The 19,308-nt window shown below is 70.8% G+C and overlaps 8 protein-coding genes across 8 annotated transcripts; 4 read left to right on the forward strand and 4 right to left on the reverse strand.

Moving 5' to 3' along the window:
* The first annotated feature begins 612 nt into the window (after window positions 1–612).
* Window positions 613–1,709, forward strand: FA09DRAFT_331852 (GRIM-19). Its single transcript, XM_025743206.1, has 4 exons — window positions 613–648; window positions 705–867; window positions 1,393–1,534; window positions 1,596–1,709. The coding sequence occupies exons 1-4, from the start codon at window positions 630–632 to the stop codon at window positions 1,653–1,655; spliced, it is 384 nt and encodes a 127-aa protein (XP_025596204.1). The 5' UTR covers window positions 613–629; the 3' UTR covers window positions 1,656–1,709.
* A 105-nt stretch (window positions 1,710–1,814) lies between these two features.
* FA09DRAFT_331853 (hypothetical protein) lies at window positions 1,815–6,549 on the reverse strand. Its single transcript, XM_025743207.1, has 6 exons — window positions 5,881–6,549; window positions 5,360–5,784; window positions 5,121–5,252; window positions 3,981–5,065; window positions 2,742–3,925; window positions 1,815–2,678 (listed from the first exon to the last, which is right to left on the reverse strand). Exons 1-6 carry the CDS (start codon window positions 6,247–6,249, stop codon window positions 2,127–2,129), a joined length of 3,747 nt encoding a protein of 1,248 aa, XP_025596205.1. The 5' UTR covers window positions 6,250–6,549; the 3' UTR covers window positions 1,815–2,126.
* A 2,304-nt stretch (window positions 6,550–8,853) lies between these two features.
* On the forward strand, window positions 8,854–9,768 carry FA09DRAFT_340862 (hypothetical protein; the record flags this gene model as incomplete). Its single annotated transcript, XM_025744368.1, has 3 exons — window positions 8,854–9,067; window positions 9,116–9,454; window positions 9,509–9,768. 3 exons carry the CDS (start codon window positions 8,854–8,856, stop codon window positions 9,766–9,768), a joined length of 813 nt encoding a protein of 270 aa, XP_025596206.1.
* A 172-nt stretch (window positions 9,769–9,940) lies between these two features.
* On the reverse strand, window positions 9,941–12,187 carry FA09DRAFT_131091 (hypothetical protein). Its single transcript, XM_025739080.1, has 3 exons — window positions 11,926–12,187; window positions 11,241–11,861; window positions 9,941–11,174 (listed from the first exon to the last, which is right to left on the reverse strand). The coding sequence occupies exons 1-3, from the start codon at window positions 12,103–12,105 to the stop codon at window positions 10,113–10,115; spliced, it is 1,863 nt and encodes a 620-aa protein (XP_025596207.1). The 5' UTR covers window positions 12,106–12,187; the 3' UTR covers window positions 9,941–10,112.
* Window positions 12,188–12,749: 562 nt separating this feature from the next.
* On the forward strand, window positions 12,750–13,296 carry FA09DRAFT_340864 (hypothetical protein; the record flags this gene model as incomplete). Its single annotated transcript, XM_025744369.1, has 4 exons — window positions 12,750–12,809; window positions 12,880–12,936; window positions 12,993–13,013; window positions 13,138–13,296. 4 exons carry the CDS (start codon window positions 12,750–12,752, stop codon window positions 13,294–13,296), a joined length of 297 nt encoding a protein of 98 aa, XP_025596208.1.
* Window positions 13,297–13,654: 358 nt separating this feature from the next.
* On the reverse strand, window positions 13,655–15,036 carry FA09DRAFT_335210 (GroES-like protein; the record flags this gene model as incomplete). The annotated part of the gene is made up of 2 exons (XM_025743757.1): window positions 13,655–14,617; window positions 14,866–15,036. 2 exons carry the CDS (start codon window positions 15,034–15,036, stop codon window positions 13,655–13,657), a joined length of 1,134 nt encoding a protein of 377 aa, XP_025596209.1.
* Window positions 15,037–15,372: 336 nt separating this feature from the next.
* On the forward strand, window positions 15,373–16,013 carry FA09DRAFT_340866 (hypothetical protein; the record flags this gene model as incomplete). The annotated part of the gene is made up of 3 exons (XM_025744370.1): window positions 15,373–15,672; window positions 15,839–15,916; window positions 15,969–16,013. 3 exons carry the CDS (start codon window positions 15,373–15,375, stop codon window positions 16,011–16,013), a joined length of 423 nt encoding a protein of 140 aa, XP_025596210.1.
* Window positions 16,014–16,046: 33 nt separating this feature from the next.
* FA09DRAFT_344202 (putative delta-1-pyrroline-5-carboxylate dehydrogenase) lies at window positions 16,047–18,514 on the reverse strand. The gene is made up of 8 exons (XM_025744642.1): window positions 18,432–18,514; window positions 17,869–18,202; window positions 17,776–17,813; window positions 17,680–17,724; window positions 17,451–17,627; window positions 16,537–17,401; window positions 16,363–16,479; window positions 16,047–16,308 (listed from the first exon to the last, which is right to left on the reverse strand). Exons 1-8 carry the CDS (start codon window positions 18,492–18,494, stop codon window positions 16,298–16,300), a joined length of 1,650 nt encoding a protein of 549 aa, XP_025596211.1. The 5' UTR covers window positions 18,495–18,514; the 3' UTR covers window positions 16,047–16,297.
* Window positions 18,515–19,308: the final 794 nt, after the last annotated feature.

Genomic DNA, 19,308 nt, shown 5'->3' on the forward strand with positions numbered 1-19,308 from the left:
CGCTGGGTGCCAGCTGCGCCGCGCCGTACTCGGGCTGCGGCGCGGCGGCGGCGGCGGCGATGTCGAGGAGCAGGTAGTAGACGAGGGCGTGGCTGCGTGCGCCGGCGCCGCTGGCCGCGAGCGCGCCGGCGAGCAGCGCGAGGGCCTCGGGCGGGTATGCCGGCTGCTCGGGCGCCACGAGGGCGGCGAGGCGGGCGGCAAAGGCGCGGCCGGCGGGCAGGTCGGGCGCGCGCGCCGCCAGCTCGGCGCGCCGCTGTGCCGGCCACACGCTCAGCGCGTCGGGCACGTCGAGCCAGCTGGCCAGCGCAGGCGGCGGCACGAGCTCGAAGGAGCTGGCGCTCGGCGAGGCGGACATGGCGGCGGCGGCGGCGGCGGTGGTGCGGCTTCTGTGCCGGCGCGGTGGGGAGAATGAGGAGAGGAAGGTGGAGCGGCAGCTGGAAGGTCGTGATGGCCGGCGCCGCCGCGCCGCGCATCTGCTGCCTGGCGCTGCTCCCACGCCCCGCGCGTCGATCACGTGTGGCCCGCCGTCGCACCGAGCCGCTCCCGGCCGCCGCGCCGCCAGCGCAGCGCCGTGCCGTGCACCTGCTGCCTCCGCTCCACCTGCTCCGCCCTCCTCGTCCCCGCACAGCATGTCTCAGTCCGGCGGCCGTGCGTCGCGCCTGCTGGGCCGCTGCCGCTGCGCATGCTGACCGCCCCGTCCGCAGTCCCCTTCGCGCAGGACCTGCCGCCGCAGGGCGGCTACCAGCCCATCCGCTACAAGCGCAACCTGCCGGCGCGCGGGCCCGGCGGCATCGCCATCTTCGCCGGCGTCACCGCCATCTGCGCCTACGGCTTCTGGCGCGTCGGGCAGGGCAACCTGGAGCAGCGGTGAGTGGGCGTGGGCGTGGGTGGCCGCGGCAGCAGGCAGGCAGCGAGAGCCGGTCAGGCTGGCGATTGCGCCGAGCGCGAGTGTGCGTCCGCTCGGACCGCTAGGGCGCATGTGGTGGACGATCTGGAGCAGCAGGTGCCGGAGAGCAGCACCGCAGGGCCAAGCCACGGCCCGTGCAAGGCGACGCATCGGCACGGCGAGCGCAGACGCTCGCTATCTAGGCCCAGGGAGGGCCTGGCTGTGCCATGGCCTCGTCGGTGTTTAGCGGCTGCCTGCGCTTCTGCTCGGGTAGCCATAACGGGAACAGGAACAGACGGCTCGCCGGCTTGGCAGAACGAAGTTTGCAGCAGGGGCCCTCGGCTATGTGGCAGCACGGGCTGCACCTTTCCGCCTTCCGCCGGCGACGAGCGCACACTTTGCGCACGCAGATCGATGCTGCAGTCTGGCTCTGCACGGCTTTGAAGGAGCTACTCCCTCAGACTCTGTATGTTCGTGTACTCTATGCTGACGCTCGTTGCTTTCAGTGAGCTCCGGCGCGAGAAGGCGTGGTCGCGCATCCACCTCGTGCCGCTGCTGCTCGCCGAGGCCGACCGCGACGTGTACCGGCGCGAGAAGGCCATGGTCGCACGCGAGAAGGAGATCATGAAGGATGTGCCGGACTGGGAGGTGAGTCGTGCCTCTGCACCTGACGTAGCAGCTCGCACTGACCGCGTTCGTGGTGCATCAGGCGGGCAAGAGCGTGTACAACACGAAGCGCTACACGCCGAGCTCGTTCGTCGTCCTCTGAGCTGGCACGCGGACACCGCAGTGCGTTGCTCAAATGGCAGATCGTTTCGCTCGCATGGCGTGCGCGTGTCTTGAAGTGCAACGAAGAGCTGTAGCGGCACAGGCGCCACCGCGTCGACAGAGCGCCGCTGCGACCCGCTTTCGTGCACGCAGTCAGGCGGAGCTTCACATCTTTTGATTGTCTCAGGCGTCCAGGTGAGAGGGGTGCCACAGGGTACTAGAGTGAGCGCGGCGCACGCGGGCGAGGGCTCGAAAGGCAGCGGTGCAGCCGGCAGACTGAGCAAGGAAGTGGGCACAGAAAAGGGCAGCACACTGGACACGGCTCGGGTAGCGTGACTGCGGCGTGGCACGATGGGACGATAAGAAACGTGCTCGAGACCTGAGGTCGAAGACGCAAACGAGGTGACACGGAGGGCCGGGGCGTTGCAGGAGATGCGTGAGGACTCGGCGCAGTGGCTTGTGGCACGGTCTTTCACTGATCGCCGAAGACGCTGAACGAGTTCCAGTCGTCGACGCCGAAGCCGTTGCCGCCGCCTCCGCCGCTGCCATCAGACGGCCCGTTGCCGTCGCCGGAATCCGGCAGGAAGTACTGGTCAAGCGCCGAGCCGTCAAAGACAAAGTTGCCGAACTCGCCGCCGATGCCGCCGAGCGCGTCGCCAGCCGTGCCTGAGGCCGCGCTGCCGTCGCCGAATGCGCCGGAGCCGCTCTGGCTGGTGCCGACGTCGCCCATGCCGTACCCCATCAGGCCGGCGGACGGGCCAGGCTGCTGCGACTGCGATGGATGGTTGCCAGCAGCGCTGCTCTCACCGCCGACTTGGCCGAGCTTGGCGGCGGCGTCGCTCGGCAAGTGGCCCGCGCCGTCTCGCTCGCGCCCAGGCGTCGGTACGCTCGAGCTGGCCGGCGTCGGAGGCGCCACCGGCGTGGAGGCAGTGTGCGGCGCGCTCGACGATGACGGCCCGTTGCTCCCGTTGTTCGACGGGACGGTGGCCGGCGGGATGACTGGTGTCTTGCTTGCGGCCTTGCCCTGAGAACAGCAGGAGTCAGCAACTGGACGCCGAGCTGCGGACGCGTGCAGAATGCCACTCACCCGTCCACGCGCCTCCTTCTTCTTGCGCTCTGCTGCAGTCTGCTTGGGCGTCGCGGGCACTGCAGCCGGCGAGGGACCGTCTTGCACGCCTTGCGTGCCGTTGACAGTGGGTGGCCGAGGGCTCGGGCTCGTCATGCTCGGCGGGTCTGGCGGTCCCATGCCGCTGGGTGCCCGTTGCAGCATTGGCCGCGCCTGGGGTCCGCCGTACGGTGCGCCGCCTTGTGAGCTTGACGGCCCGGCCTGCTGCTGCTGCTGCCCTTGCTGGCCGGGGTGCAGACCCTGCGGCCCGCCGCCGTGCTGCCCGTCCGCAGCATTCACGCTGGGCCTGCGGGCTGACTGCGCTGATGATCCGGCCGCACCGGCGAACGGATTCGCAAAGGCCATTGGGTTGCGCTGCTGCTGGTTGGCGTCGCCCGGCGAGCCCGCCTGCGCAAAAGGCTGCGCATTCGGGTGCTGCTGCTGCTGTTGCTGCTGCTGCTGGTGCTGCTGCTGCTGCTGTTGTTGTTGTTGCTGCTGCTGCTGCTGCTGCTGCGACGCGTGCTGCTGCTGCGACGCGTGCTGCTGCTGCGACGGGTGCTGCTGATGCTGCGCTTGATGAGCTTGAGGGTGCTGCGGATGTTGCTGCTGCTGCTGGCCGGGCTGCTGCTGAGCCGCGCCCGGCCCCGCCCCGCCGTGCGCAGACGCGCCGCCCATCATGCTGATCATGAAGTTGGGGTCGCTCGTCGCCATGGCGGGCGTGATGCGCGCGCCCGAGGCCTGGTTGAGCTGCATGGCACGCTGCTGCGCGGCAGCCTGCCCGTGCTGCTGCTGCGCCTGCTGCTGCTGTGCCTGCTGCTGTTGATGCTGCTGCAGAGCATGCTGAGGGTGACCCTGGTGCTGCTGCGGCTGCCCCTGCGCGGACTGCTGCTGCTGTTGCTGCTGCTGCTGCGCCCGGAGCTGCGCCTGCTGCTGCTGTTGCTGCTGCTGCGCCTGCTGCTGTTGCTGCTGCTGTTGATGCTGGGCGCGGAACTGCGGGAAATGCGGCTGCGCCTGCAGCACGGCGTCGATCTGCTTCTGCCGCTGCTGCAGCGTGAGGAGGTGCTGGTGGCGCTGTGCATGCAGGGGCGTGCCCGGCGGCGTGCCCTGGAAGAGCGCAAACTCCTCACGCAGCTGCGTGCTCAGGCTCTGGTAGTTGCTCATGAGCCCTGCCGCACAGAGTAAGCATGCTGACGCGCGCTCGAGGGGTCGCCTGCGACTTACCAGCCATCTGCTCCGCAGAGATGTAGGGCTGCTTCTGGCCGTCGGGACCAGTCACGACGCCTTCGTTTGTGCCCTGCCGCTGATGCTGCTGGTGCGGGCCCGGCTGTGCGTGCGCCTGTGCAGGCGTGCCCGGGTGGCTGCCGTGCATGCTGCCGGGCGTCTGTGCAGGGCCCACAGAGCGGCGCCCGTCCATGCCGCCGAGTTGTGCCGGCTGGCCGCTGCTCGGCGAGCCGACGTTGCCGAGTGCGTGCATGGGGCCGGGCCGCTGCGCGCCATTGGCCATGCCTGCCGGCGCACCAGGTCCTGCGTTGCCGGCCTGCGCCTGCTGCAACGAGCCGCGCTGCTGCTGCTGTGCGTGCAGCTGTGCCTGCTGCTGCGCCTGCTGTTGGGCCTGCATTTGGCGCTGCTGCTGCAGACGGGCTTGCATGCTCGCATCGCCCTGCGGAGAGGCACCTGCAAGGCTCGTTTGCTGTCCGGGCCGGACCAGCGGGATGCCGCCCGCCGCATGGTTGTTCATCAAGTTGACACGCTCCTGCACGCTCATGCTCTTGAGCTCGTCGATGGAGATGTTCTGCTGCCGCGCGGCGAGGAAGAGCTGCTGCTGCTGCTGCTGCGCTTGCTGCTGGCTCTGCTGCTGCTGCGCCTGCTGCTGTTGCTGCTGCTGCGCCTGTTGTTGCTGCATCTGCGCCGGCTGCGGGCGTTGCTGCTGCTGCTGCGGCGGCTGATGCTGAGAGGCGGTCCGCTGGTGCTGCGGGCCGCCCTGCTGGGCCGGCCCCTGCGCCTGCTGCTGCACGGACGGGCCGCCCGCAGCCTGGCTCGGCATGCCGGCGAACGGCGATGCGCCGGGCGGGCGAGCAACAGCACCGGCCGCAGCGGCGGCAGAGCCTGCTGCGCCGGCGCCAAACGACGACGGGCCGGCAGCAGCGCCGTTGCGCAGCCGCGCCGAGTTGCCATCGTCGCCAGCCGGCTGGTCGGCCCGACGCGCAGCCGCCAGCTTGCTCTCGCGGTACTCGTGGTACGCTGTAGCCTCAGCGGAGCCGCGCCCGGTGCGGGCCGCGAAGACGTCCCAGAAGATGGCCCAGTATCTGCGATGCGGCGTCAGGCCAAGGCCGATGGAGCAACAGCGCGTCGGCGACTCACTCGAACAGCAGGCCCTGCGGCGTGCGCAGCGGCACCTGCGGGATGTCGACCATGCCCGCCTCGGTCACGAGCGACTGCGCAGCCTGGTTGAAGCCTCGGCGCGTGAGGTAGTCCCAGACGTACACATCGAGCCTGGACAGCGAGGTCAGCGAGACGCTCCTCTCGCGGCGCGACGTGCTTGCTCTGCACCTCTCGCACAAGCGCACGGCACACCCGCCGCCGCTGCCGCAGCGACTCACTTGGTCGCCTCTTCGCCCCACATGCGCGCGTCAGGTGCCGGGCCCTGCAGATTCGCAATGGTGCGCGCATACGCCTCGGAGCTCTCGTGCATCGGCGCCACGCCGCCCTCTGCCTTGAGGCGCTTGTCCTTGTCGGCGGCGCGCACGTCTGGGCTCTGCGACGGCGGCCGCTTGCGCATGTTGGCCGCGCCGCCCATGCCCGGCGCACCCTGCGCCTGCTGCTTGTGCGCGGGCATGCCGTTGGCGCCGGCAGACGGGCCGGCGGTGGGGTAGGGCTGCGGCGGGTACGAGGGCCCAGACGGGCCAGCAGGGCCGGCGTTGCCGCGGCCAGGCATGTTCGGCGCGAACATGCTGCTGCCGGCGGGCGAGGAGCCGGCGGCAGGCTCGCTGAGCTGGCTGGCGGTACTGCCGGAGCTCGCGCGAGGCTGGGTCAGGCAGCGGCGTCAGCCTCTGAGGATAAGCAGCCGGCGCACTGCGGCCACACTTGCATGCAGCTCGGCCATGGCGCGAGCAGCACTCACCTGCGCGGCCGTGTTTGTCGACGCTGCGGCGGGCGCGGCGGCGATGGGCGCAAAGTTCTTGAAGATGGCGCTGCGGCGCGGCGGCGCTCGCTGGAGCGGCGGCGAGGCGGCGCTGTCGGCACTCGGCGGCGGCGCGGCGGCGGCGGCAGAGCGCTGCTGGGCAGACGCCGACGACGACTGCGCCTGCGACTGCGACGCCAGACTGGCCGGCCGGTAGAGCGGCACGGAGGCCGAGGCGATGGCCGGCGAGGTCGACGCGGCGTCCTTTGCCTTGTGCGCGACGAGACGGGCAGCGGCGGCGGCGCTGCTGCTGCTGGGGCGGGTGCTGCTGCTGCTGCTACTGCTGCTGCCGGGCCGCGAGCTGTTCATGCGCGCTCTGCGGCGGCAAGGGCGAGGCGTGCGGCACGCTGGCGGTGCCGCGAGAGGCGTGCGAGCTGGCGGCGAGGGCGATGCTGGACGCGGAGAGCAGCAGCGCGGCGCGGCGAGTGCGGAGCAAGACGCGCGCCGGTGCAAGCGCGTCGCAGGCGGGGAGAGGCAAAAGAGGTGGCGCGGGTGGGAGCTGGTGGGGGAGTGAGTGAGGCGGCGACGACGACGACGGGACGCTGCGTGGGCAGCAGCAGTCGCAGTCGGTGGTGCAGACGCAGACGACGACGGCGAGGCAAGGCGAATCTGGAGACGCGAGGCGAGCGGCGGCCTGCGGATCGGCAGCGCGGCGCCAGGAAGGCGGCCAGCGGCGGCAGCGCCGTCGCGGCGGCGATGCTGCACGCTGCGCCAGAGCCAAACGCAGCGAAGGTGCGGCACCGGCGGCGTGCCTCCTCGCTGCCGCCGCGCCGCCATCGCATCTATCGGTGCTGTCCGCGCGCGGCACGGCGGCAGCGAGAGGACAAGCGCGCCTCGCGCACCGCACGCCGCCCGCAGCAGAGCGCAGCACGCAGCAGCTCCGCCCGCGCCGCAACGTCACCCAGCCGACGCCGGCGTCTCGCGAGTGTCTGGTGTGGGGCCTGCCCTCTCGACGATGCCGTATGGCGCCCGGTCACCTCTGCCTGCTGCTCCAGCTGCAGGGGCAAGGCTGGGCGCTGCGAGACATGCCGCTCAGCGAGCATGGCTCGCCAGCACGCAGAAGGCAGCGCGAGGGAGCCAGCCTGTCCGCGGCTGTGCGTGGCGCGCGCGGGGCACGGAGGGCGGGATGAGGAGGTCGCCTCGCCTTCTGGCCGCTGGGTGCCGCCTCGCCGCAGCAGTGAGCAGCGAGCAAACTTCACAGCACGCCTATCAGTAGTGCTGGTGGGCCAGCCGCGGCTGCGGCAGCTGTGCGTCTTGCGCCGCCCACGAGTGGCCACCGAGAAGGGAAGCTCGGTCGTCGCGGAGGCGCTTCCTGGACCGTGGCCGCGCTGCTCCGCCAGAGCAGCTCAACAAGTGCCTTCTACGCGCTACCTCGCAGAGCCATCTCGCTTGTCGAGCAGCGCCGTGCGAGATTGTTGAAGGCCGGGGCCCGTGGATCACTGGAGATGCTACGAGACACAGCTCGGCATGCGATGGCGATGCCGCTCTCGGGCGCTCGGTGAGAAGGCAGCGCGCAGCAGCACCCCGACAGCGAGCGACAGCCGGGCCAGCCAAGCAAGAGCACTAGACTTCACACTTCAAGGAACTCGCTTGCGCTGTCAGTCTGCGGCGCCGGCGTCAGCGACGCCCGAGAGGAGCTCCCGCCGCTGTGGTGCGGCGGCGCAGCGCAGCCTTAGGGGCCGAGCCACCGTGCTCCTCGCTGATCTTCGTGCTGGCGTGGCTGGTGAGAGGTCCACAGGTCGGTGCGATGCATCCAAGCTGCAGCTGCTTGTTTGGCTTCTCTGCCCGCGAGGCTTGCACTAAGTGCGCCTTCGCTGGTGCTCCACGGCCTGCTTCTGCTGCAGAAGCAAGGAGCTCGCTGCGGCGCACCAGGCAGCGGCAGCATGACAGCTCGAGTCGCGGCACCGCGGCGCTGTGCGCCAGCTGATCCGAGAGATGCAGCGGGGCGCCAGCCGCCGATGTTCCGCGCGCTAGGCGTCAATAGTGCCCTTAATCTGCAGGCTGTCCACCTGCCCCTGCACACTGCCTGCACCGCCGCGGCTGGCCACGCGCACGCGCCGCGGCAGAGGCAGGACAAAAGGGCGCGGAGGGGGGCCCCGCTGAGGGAGCAGACAGGCTTGCTCATCCTCGTTCGGCGGGCAGACCGCCAAGCGACTCTCCTTCGCTGCAGTGCACCGGTGAGCTCGAGCGACGGCAGGCCTGCAGGCATGCATCTCGAGGGCTCCGCAGCGACGGCGGATGTGCTGCTGCGCCCGCGATGGCTGTCCTGCGGCTGCAAGCGAGCGCAGACGGCTGCGGAGCATGCCTGCACTTCTCGCTGCCGCAGCGCACACCCCGGACGACGCCCCTGCAGCGCAAGAGCACAGCAGCCGACGCTGGCAGAGCGCTCTCCGGACTGGCGCTGCCGCAGCAGAGGCGCCGGCGGCGGGCGCGCGCACGTGGCTGGCCGTCCCTTGGCTGCTGATAGGCGGTGTGCGAGGCATCGGCGCTCCGCCGCATCGCAGCTCTCCCGCAGCCGAGCGATCCCTGCTCCGCCGCTGCGCAGCTTCTGGTCGTGCGCTGCGACTCTTACTGCGGCAAGCCCGTCCCGACTGCGGCCGCTGTGGCCACCACCGCCCGCTCCCAGCGCTCCCAGCGCCCGCCTGCGCTGCCATTCGATGCGGCGCGGGCGCGCTATGCGCCGGCGAACACGCCGGAGCGGGCGAATCTCGCAGCGCGGCGGGTGCGCTTGCGGAGTGCGGAGCGTGGGAGCAGCGCGCGGCGCCGGCGGTAAAGCGAAATCGAAGGCGGCGCGCATCGAAGCCGCAGCCGCGCCTCCGAGCTGCGCCGGGCTTGGCACCCAGACCGCACCGTCACCACAAGCACGCAACGAAGCAGGCCCTCGCGGCCGCAAGCGCGCATCCGGGAACGGCCATGAGCGAGCTCGCCGCAGCGGACAGCGAGCCAGACTTGCGCGAGAGGGCGCGGCGCTGGGCCGCGGCGCCGCTCAGCGCCGACGCCCTCGTCTGGCCGCTCTACCTCAACACGTTCGGCACCGGCCTGCTCGACGCCACGAGCGTCGGTGCGTTTGGCGTATTCTCGTCGAACCAGACGGGCAACGCCATCCTGCTGCTCTCGCGCGCCATCGGTGCGTGCGCCGTGCGCTGTGCCATGCCGCTGCTGACCATCGCGCCAGGCGTGCGGCAGGCGTACGCGCCGCAGACGGGCCCGGCACTGCTGACGACGGGCGTCAGTCTGGCGGCCTTCCTGCTCACCGCCTTCGTCGCTGGGCGCATCGGCCTGGCGCGCGGCCACCGCAGCCGCTGGTGGCTGCTGCTCTCGCTGGCGCTGCAGGCCGTCGTGCTGCTCGTCTGCGCCGTGCTCGTCGAGGTGCACGTGCTGCCCGTCGGCGCCTACGAGCCGCCCGAGCTCGTCGACCCGGCGCTCGACGCCATTCCCATTGCGCTGCTTGCCGCCACGGCGGGCCTGCAGGTGTCGCAGGCGCGCTGCTCGGGCGTGCAGGAGGTGCCCACCGGTGAGGCTGGCGCACGCGCGTCGCTCGCCGGCTGCTCACCCCGCTTGCCCTCAGCCATGCTCACGTCGCCGATGGTCGACCTCGTCGTGCATCCGCGCCTCTTTGCGCCGCTGGGCGCCAGCAAGGACCAGGACGACCCGCAGGGCGTGCACTCGCGCAACATCCGCCTCATCTACGTCAGCCTCTTCCTCGCCGGCATCGCCGTCGGCGCCGCCGTCCACATCCGCAGCGGCGTCGCGGCAGTCACGTTCTTTGCGTTCGCTCTGCGCATCGTCACGGCCGCGCTCGTGTGCCTGCTGCCGGTAGAGTCATAGCAGCGCGTACAGGTGCCGGGAGCTGACCGGCCAAGGCTCGGCCCACGGCGTCTCCATCCAGTGTGGTGTGCACGCGGCCAGCAGTCGCTCGGGCACCGCGGAAGACAAGATCACGACGCCGCTGCTGGGGCCAAGCTCAGCGAGGCATCGCTACGCTATGTGGTGCGTCCGGCCGACCAGCAGCCGGCAGATGCGCCATGCTCGAGAGGCCGGCATGCGAGGTAGACGAGGTCACGGCCTCAACGCTCTTTTCGAGACATGCGATCGCATTGCAAGCACGCGCGTGCAGCTGATCCACGGCGGCAGCATCTCGTTAAAGCATGAAGGCCCTCTCGCGAAAGCCACTACTGTATCGGCCGCATTGTGCGATTCGCGCCTGGCCCATTTCGCGAGCCAAAGTCATAGTGGTCCTGAGCATAGAACCACTCGCCTGTCTTGCGCGCGTGTGAGAGCAGTGCGGTCCACGATCTGCGCTCGTCCGGGGTCACCGACGCGGCAGCGAGTGCGTATGCTAGGTGATCGGCCAGCTGCCTGGCGCAGGCTCTCGACAGTGAGGCGTGATTGTTCCCGTCCAGCGAGAGCCACTGGTCTAGCCGAGGTGACAGTGCGCCCGTCTTCGCAGGTGGCTTTGTCAGGACCGAAGTCTCTGGGAGAATGTTCTTCAGCCAGAAGCCGGCCTCGATCGCGCGCACAGTCTCGGCATAATGCTCGGCGTCGCTGGGCGCAGCAAGTGCCGCACTGGCGTCGTCGACCGGCGCGGCGTGCGGCTCGCTCCGGCATGCCAGAAACTCGAGCACGAGTGCCGGCCGTATGACGTAGAGGCCGAAGGTGTTGTTGTTGTTGACCGAGGTCGCGAGATCTGCTCGGCGCCGGGCCAGGGGAGCGTACAACTGCCACACGTCTAGCGCCATGCGGGCCTTGTCCTCGACTGGCTCGTTCGAGGCACGCAGGGCGGACATGGCAAGGAACCAATGCTGCGTCGCTGGCACGAGTTGCTTGCGGTTCGGCTTGTGTGGCATCGGCAGCATGAGACGGATCATCGAAAGCGCAAGATGCGCATCGGCCGCCTCTCTGGCCACCGTAAGCACAGTCTCCGCATGCGCTCGGTGTATGGCCTGCGGCCCGTCGTAAGGCAGAGCAGCGTAGCTGTCAATGAAGCGCCGTAGCGCGATTGGCGCATCGCTGAAACCGCTGCAGGCCCAGAGCGCGGCGGATGCGATCTCGTGGAACAGGCGAGCAGCAACGTCCCGGCGCCAGTCAGGCTTCATGTCGTCCGCAAGCAAGCTGCCAGCCCCCGCCGCGGGCGCAAACTCGTCCAGGAAGAACCGAAGAACGGGCAAGCCGGACCACGATGCAACAGTCTCCGATAGCGCCTCGTGTCGTACGTCGCTGATGGGGAGCAGAGCCTGCCATGCATGAAGGAGAGCGTGTCAGACCAGGGACAAGGCACTTTGCGAGGCAGCCACGCGAACGCAGAGGGAGACAAGCAGGGATGTACGCACGTGATGGTACCTGATCAGGTGGTCCAGCACCATCGCCCAGCTGAGTGCGTCGCCAAAGTTCTCCGGATGCCGTCCCAATGGCCGGCTGCCGAAGTGCCGGGTCTGACGGCGCGTGTAGGCCTGTTTGAGACAAGCAAACACGTCGCGGGCGATGGGCGTCAGGGCGCCGCTTCGCGCCGGAAAGTGCTCGGCCTGCCGCAGCGAGAAGAGGCAGTACACGGCTGCGTCCAGGAGCGGCACGGACGGCTCAGGTGTGACGTCGCGGTACGCAGCCCAGGCATCCTCTGCCGCGGACCAGCGCTCCGTCCGGCGCAGCAGGTGGAAGTACGCCGCGCAGGTGAGGTCGAACTCCGGCGAGCTGAGGTCAGCAGCCTCGTCGCGGGCGGCGTTGCGCACCTGCCGCCCGCTGTGCTCTGCCGAGCCCTCGGCGTCGTCGCTGTCGCGTGGGTGGCGCAGACCGAGCAGCTGCTCGAAGCAGCGGTCCACGCGCTGCAGCAGCGCCGTCTGCTCGGCGACGCCGGGCAGGCGAGCCACGCCGGCGAAGAGGGTGCGATAGAGCTGCACGCTCGGCTGCACGCCGTACTGCTTCTGCTACGGAGAGGAGCGTTCATTTTAGCCGCCGGCGCCGTGTGGAGGCGACGTGCCCGACACTCACCTGCGTGAAGAGGCGCAGCGCGGCCTGTCCCCGGTGCGCCTCGAGCGCCATGCTGATGAGGCGCGCGTACACCTCGCCCGAGCGCGCCAGCTCGGGCGCGGCGGCGGCGACGAGCTCGCTGGCGTCGTCAAAGGCGCGCTGCGGCGTCGGCGCCGTCTGGCTGCACTCGCGCATGCGCATGCACAGCTGGAAGACAGCCTCGCGGTGCGACAGCGGCGGCGGCCCTCGCCGCTGCCCGCGTCCGTCGGGGCGCCCGTCGCCGTCGCCGCGCTCGCGCAGCCGGCGCGCGGCGCCAAAGTCACGGCCCTTGGCGCCGCCGGGCCGCTCGCTGCCGTCGGGCCGCTGCGGCGCCTCGTCGGCGGCGCGGCTGCGGCGGCGCGCCGTCTCGCGCACGCGGATGGCGCGCTCGACCTGCGGCGGCTTGCGCGAGCGGTCGACGGGCGTGTGGCTGCGGCGCACGCGCCCAGCATCTGGCGCCGCGGTGGCATAGCGCCTGCCCGTGCCGCGCGGAACGGCGGCGAGGGCGGGCGCGAGGAGCGTGCCGAGCAGCAGCGGCGCACACGCGGCCGCGAGGCGGGCGGCAACGAGGCGGGCCGGCGCGGACATGCCTGCGGCGCAGTGTGTGGCAGCAGCACGAGTGCGCTGGCTGGCGGAGCGGGCTTGCGGTGGTGGTGGTGGAGCAGAGGCAGGCCGGATTCGAGCGCGGCTCGTTGCCCTTCCTCTGGGGGCGCCGGTCACGTGCGCGCGGCTGGCCGCTGCCTCCACTGCTGACAGCCGTGCGGCCGCTGCGCCTCTCCCTTCCCGACCACCACGCTCCACCCACCATGCCGCCGCTCCTCGACCTCGCCCACCGCGCCGCCGTCGTCGGTCTCGTCGGCACCGGCGTGCGTGCCTGCGCTGCGCCGCCGCGCTGCTGCTGTGCCTGCTGCTGACGCCGACGCACGCCCCGTGCAGGTCTGGGGCATCTGGCTCACCGGCGCCGTGTGGAAGAGCCGCCGCGACGACAGCTCGGTGCGTGGGCACCGCAGCTTCGTCGCCCATTGACGCTCACCGGCCTCTCCCTGCAGATTCACGGCATCATCACGCCCGTGAGTAGAGCGTGGCATCTGCTCGGCCATGCGCAGCGCCATGGCTTCCGCTCTGGGCTGTGCGCAGCTCGCCGCGCGCGGGCGCTGTTCATCGGCCAGGCCTGGCTGACACGCACTGCCGCAGACCGAGGCCGCCGCTCAGCGGCAGCAGGCCGAGGCGTTCCAGGCGCAGCAGGCCGAGGCCAAGCGCGCCGTGCCGCGCTCGGGCATGAGCGGCCCGCGCGGGCTGCTGCAGCAGGCCTCCAAGCCGCGCACCGCGGGCGACGGCGAGAAGGAGGTGTAATGGGACAGCATGGCACTCGTGCACGCATGGCCTGCGCGCCGAGATGGGACAGAGCACACACGTGCAGGAAGCACGGCTGCATGGTATGGGCATAGGCTCAGGCATGACATTGGCACACGCACGGCCCACAAGTCCGGCAGAGGACACAGGGCCGGCCCGCGTGCGCCGAGACTGCATCGCTCATGCGGCGTCGTCGCGGCGCACGTCGAGCGGCTTGCCCGTGTTGCGCTCGTAGTTGACCGCGTTCTGTGCGAGGGGTCAGCAAGAGCGCCTGTCGCGCCCAGCAGCGATCAACGGACCTGTGCGTATTTGCTGCGCCGGTGTCAGCGTACGGCTGCGCACGGCAGCAGCACTCGACTCACCCCTTGAGCTGGGCGATCTGCGCGCTGATATGCCCCACGTCGGCCTTGCCCTGCGCAGCTGCGTCGCCGGTGAGCTTGAGCACGACCTTGCGGCCGCTGATGCCGGAGCGATTCTTGTCGAGCGCCGCGTCGAGCGCCGCAAGCCCGCCGGGCACGACCTCGGGCCGGTTCGGCACGAGGCTGCCGTCCTTGAGCCACGCGCTGAGCGCCTGGCTGAACGGCACGGCGAGCGCGCGCATGTGTGGCGCGCTGCCCTTGCCAAACACGGCGTTGACGTCGATGTTGTGCTTCTTGCCGCTGGTGACGGCCGCCTCGTCCTGCGGCAGCACCGTCACGACGGCGCGCGCCTTGTCGCCGTCGCCACCGCGCGCGCCGGCGAGGATGTCGACGGCGAGCTGCTGCGTCTCGGGCGCAGAGATGGAGTCGAAGACGAACTCGAGCGGCAGGCCGTGCGTGGCCTCGACGTACTGCGCGGCGCTGGCCGAGTTGCGGTCGAGCACGGCGGTGGCGCCGAGCGTGCGCAGCAGGTCGTGGTGCGCCGGCGACGAGGCCGTGACGATGCGCTCGAAGCCCGAGAGGCGCGCCAGCTGCACCGCATACTGGCCCACGCTGCTCGAGCCGCCGAGCACGACGGCCGCGCGTCCCTTGGCCGCCGTGGCGCCGTCCTTCTCCCACGGCGCCGGCGCCACGGGCCGCCCGGCGCCCTCGTGGTAGAAGCCGGCGAGCACGGCCATGGCCGCGAGCGAGACGCCGGCGGCCTCTTCGTCGCTGACGTTGGACGGCGTGCGCGACACGAGCTCGGCAGGCATCAGCGCCTTCTCCTGGAACGTCGAGCCCGACAGCTCGCCGATGATGCCCTGGAAGAAGACGCGCTCGCCGGCCTCGAAGCCGGACTGGGCGCCGGCGACCTCGACGACGCCCGCGGCGTCCGAGCCGAGCACCGTCGGGTACTTGGGGATCTGCGGCGGGTGTCAGTGCATGGGCAGGAGCGCCAGAAGTGTGCGAGGGTGTAGCGGTGCAGCCGAGGAGTGAGAGAAGCATAGGCCAGAGTCGGCAGCGATGCTGCGGGCATGCAGCTCCTTCTCTCGGGCACGGCGTGTCCCCGGCCTCGACCTGGCGCAGCTGCCGCTGCCGCAGCGCGCCGCACCGGCCCTCATCACGGCTGCCGCGCCGCCTTCCGCACCCCGGCTCGCCACTGCACACGCACATACGGGTACTTCTTGGGCGAGTCGAGAATCTTCCAGTCGACGGGGTTGATGGCGGCGGCGGTGAGACGCACGAGCACCTCCGAGGCGCCGGGCTGCGGCGTGGGCACGTCCTGCAGCGAGCCGGGTGCGCCGGGCTCGGCGACGACGACGGCGCGGTGGGTGTCAGGCATAGTGCGGTGTGCTGGGTGTGTTGGCGGTGGTGTCGCTGCTGCGTGCGAGTTGCGTCGTGGTTGGGAAGGAAGATGCACTCGCCTCAGCGGCGTGCGGCTCTCTTGTGCCTGCCCGGCGCCATGTGGAGGCCGCGGCGGCGGCGAGCGCATGCGCATGCTACGGCCGAGCCGGCGCCGTGCCGCTTCGCTGCGCCTCGTGCTGCGCCGTCACGGCACGCCATTCGCTCGCCGCATCGCACTCGCCTCGCCTCGCCCCGCACCGGCCTCGCTCCACCTGCTGCGTCTGGCACGCGCAAGCCAGCGCAAGGCACACACACACACACGCACCCGTCCGCCATGCCGCCGGCGTCCGCCGCGCCGCCGCCGCTGGTGATGCAGCTCGTCGTCGGCGCCGCCCTCGCCGCGCCGCCCAGCGCCGGCGGCTGGCCGCGCGGGCCGCTCATGGCGCAGACGGCACACGCCGCCTGCGCCGTCGTCGCCGCCACCGCCGACGCGCCCAACACGCGCGCGTACGTGGCGCCGGCGCAGCTGCCGCACATGCGCAAGCTCGTCCTCGTCGCGCCGCCGGCGCTGCCGCTGCGCGAGCTGGCGGCGCGGCTCGACGAGGCGCGGGCACGCCTGGGCGCCGACGAGGTGGTGAGTGAGAGAGGGGCAGCGGTGGAGCAGACATGACAGGAGGAGCATCGCCACCGCACGCGCGGCGGCTGAGCCATCGACTGAGCACCATCAGCCCGGCACTGCTTGCTGCTGGCCTCTCCGCCGCCTGCCACACGTTACGCTCTTCTCACTCGGGCCGCCGCAGCCGCCGCACTATCTCTGGATCGAGCAGCCCGAGGACATTCCCACCGTGCTCGCCATTGCGCCGAACCACAAGCCGGCGGTGCGTGTGTCGGGTCTGCGTGACGCTTGCCCAGCTGACGCCGCGTCCGCAGCCGCTCAAGAAGCTGCTGCGCGAGTGCGCGCTGCTGCGCGACTGAGCATGGGTGGGCGATGGTGGGCGCGACTGAGCATGATGGGTGATGGTGGGCTTGCAGGTGTTAAGGCGTTGCAATCGACGCTACATGGGGTGGGTGACGCGGCATGATGATGTGTGTGGGAGAGGGCGGCCGGGGCCGGCCCGCAGCTGTGTTAAGCCCTGCTGCGCGAGGGGCGGGGGATATCGTGATGGACGGATGCGACGGTGACACGGATCAGGCGGAGACGAGAGAAGGGGCGGGGCGCGCCGGCGGGGCCGCGCCCGGCGTGCGGGACGTGCTGTGAGCTAGACGATGTCTGCGAGGGCAGCGGTCAGCCAAGGGCGTTAGACAAGTCCAGCACATCACGCACTGCTCGGGTAGCTGTAGTGCTCCGGGTGGATCATCGTCTCCTTGATCGTGCGCTGCTGCACGAAGCGCAGGAAGATGGCCATGCTGCCGGCTTTGTCGTTGGTGCCGCTGGCGCGTCCTGCGCAGGCGATCGCGTTAGCCACACGAGTGTGTCTTCGCACATTCAGCAACTCACCGCCGCCAAACGGCTGCTGCCCCACGACGGCGCCCGTGCATTTGTCGTTGATGTAGAACATGCCCGAGCTGTTGCGCAGCAGGTTGCTCGCCGTGATGACGGCGTAGCGGTCGCGCGCAAAGACGGAGCCGGTCAGCGCGTACTCGGTCGTCGTGTCGATGATGCGGCACGTCTCCTCAAACTGCTCGTCGGGGTACGCGTAGACGGTGATGACGGGCCCGAAGATCTCGTTGACCATCGTCACGCTGCGCGGCTCGCGCGTCTCGATGACCGTCGGCTCGACGAAGAAGCCCGTGGCGTCGTTGCCGCGCCCGCCGCACAGCACCTCGCCGCCCTCCTTCTTGGCGGCGTCGATGAGGCCGAGGATCTTGTCGTAGCTGTGGCGCGCAATGACGGGGCCCATAAAGTGCTCAAACTGCTCCACGGGGCCCTGCGAGATCGACGCAATCTCGCGCAGCAGCTTCTCCTTGAAGCCGCCGGCCCACATGCTCTGCGGCACGTACAGGCGGCTCAGCGCGCTGCACTTCTGCCCCTGGTACTCGAACGCGCCGCGGATCGCCTGGTGCACCGCCGCGTCGACGTCGGCGCTCTTGTGCACGAGGTGGAAGTTCTTGCCGCCCGTCTCGCCGACGATGCGCGGGTAGCCGACGTAGTTGTCCATGCAGCCTGCGATCTGCTTCCACAGCGAGCGGAACACGTGCGTCGAGCCGGTGAAGTGCAGCGCCGCGAAGGCGCGGTGCGCGATGGCCGTGCTGGCGATCTCCTCGGCGGGGCCGGGCACGAATTGCACGACGCCGGCGGGCATGCCGGCCTCCTCGAAGATCTTGTACACGAGGTAGTTGCTGTAGATGGCCATCGGGCTCGGCTGCGGCGTGTCAGAGAGGAGGCACAGATCGTGCAGCGGCTCTGCTCACCTTCCACACGACCGTGTTGCCGACGAGCGCCGGCGCGCCGACGAGGTTGGCGGCGATGGCCGTAAAGTTGAACGGCGAGATGGCAAAGACGAAGCCCTCGAGCGCGCGGTACTCGGAGCGGTTGTACACCGTCTTGGAGTGCTCGGCCGGCTGGATGCTGTACATCTCGTCGACGAACTGCAGGCCGGTCAGCGGCAGCGCAGCGCAGCGGAGCAGCGCGGCGCCTCACCTTGACGCCGAAGCGCAGGAAGTCGCACGACTCGGCGGCCGCGTCCTGTGTTGCAGGTCAGCATGCGCCTGCGCGCGATCGTCCCGGCACACGCACAATCTCGGCCTGCCACGCGTTCTTGCCCTGGCCCAGCACTGGCGCAGCAAGCGTGAGCAGGCGCAGCACAGGCGCACACGCAGCGGCACTCACTCGTCGCGGCCATGAGCGGGAAGCGCCACTTGCCGGCGATGAGGTCGGCGGCCTTGAGGAAGATGGCCGCGCGGTCGTTCCACGGCATGGCCTCCCACTGCGCCTTGGCCTTGAGCGCGCCGGCGATGGCCTTCTCGGTGAGCGCGGCGTCGGCCTCGTGGTAGGTGCAGAGCACGTGCTCGTGGTTGCCCGGGTTGCGCTGCTGCTGCGTGCGCCCCGTGCGCACCTCGGCGCCGTCGACGATGCACGGCACGTCGAAGGGCCCGGCGGCGCGCATCGCCTCGACGGCGGCCTGCAGGCCGGCGCGGTCGGCCGACTTGACCTCGTAGTTGCGCTGTGCGGCGTGTCAGTGAGCAGTGCGAGAGGCCACACCCGTCATGTGCGGCGCGAGAGGCCGCGCCCGGCGTGCGGCAGCAATGGCACGCCAGCGGCTGTGCATCGTGCACGGTGTGCCGTCCCGCGATGCGCCAGATGCCGTGCACCGCACGCCAGCGCTCGCCTGAGCACCAGCCGAGCATGCCCCGTCCCATCCCGCGCCCGTCCACGCCCGCGCCCACACGCACCATGGGCTCGTTGACGGCCGGCGGCAGGCCGAAGCGGCCGAGCTGGGGCGTGGCGAAGGACATGCTGGCGGCGGAGTGTGGTGGTGGTGGTGGGGTGCGAAGGGTGCGCCGCGGCTCGTGCCCCCTTATGTATCGGCCTGCCGCTGTGGGGCCGGGCGGGTGGGTGCGATAGGCACGCCGCAAGAGATGGCCGAGGAGAGCAGTCGAGTCCCGCCGGCAGCACAGCAGGCACGAAGAGCGTGGCCCCTGCAGCGCCAGATAGCGCAGCCACGCCGCCCGCGCGCCTAGCGCCGGAGTCGGGCCGCGGCCGCACCTCCGCGCCGCCACGGCCCCTCGCGCATCCCTCAACACCGCCGCCTGCTCCGCACTGCCGCTTCTGCCATGCTGCTGCTGCGGCAGCCGTCTGTTCCACTCTGCACGGCCCTTGTGGGAGTGCGGGGTGCAGCAGCAGCGGCGGCACCCGGAGAGGACCGCAGCGGCTGGCGGCCAGTGCCCCCTGACACCCCGCACAGCCGGCGCGCCTGACAGATGGCCCGCGGCTCGCGCACCGAGCGTCCTTCACAGCAGCAGCCGCAGCAGCAGCGTGCCTCAGCGCAGCAAGAGCAGTGGCAGCGGTATGGCGCGAAATCCGGCCGTCGCTGTGGCCGTGGTGCTGCGTGCAGCGTGGCTCACAAGACAGCGATGCTGGACGCCAGGCATGCTGCTCGTTGCTGGCGTGTAGAGGGGCCGACGCGTCGCGGCCGAGTCATCGGGCCGGCGGCGCAGCGAGGGAGTCATGCACGGCGTGCTTCTTGGCGCGCCTCATCCTGCGCTGCGTCCCAACCAACACAGAGCGCAGCACCAGCATCAAGCGGAGAGCGGCGACGGCAGCAGCACG

The sequence above is a fragment of the Tilletiopsis washingtonensis genome (genome assembly GCF_003144115.1).
Source record: "Tilletiopsis washingtonensis strain MCA 4186 unplaced genomic scaffold FA09scaffold_20, whole genome shotgun sequence".
NCBI lineage: Eukaryota > Fungi > Basidiomycota > Exobasidiomycetes > Entylomatales > Tilletiopsis > Tilletiopsis washingtonensis.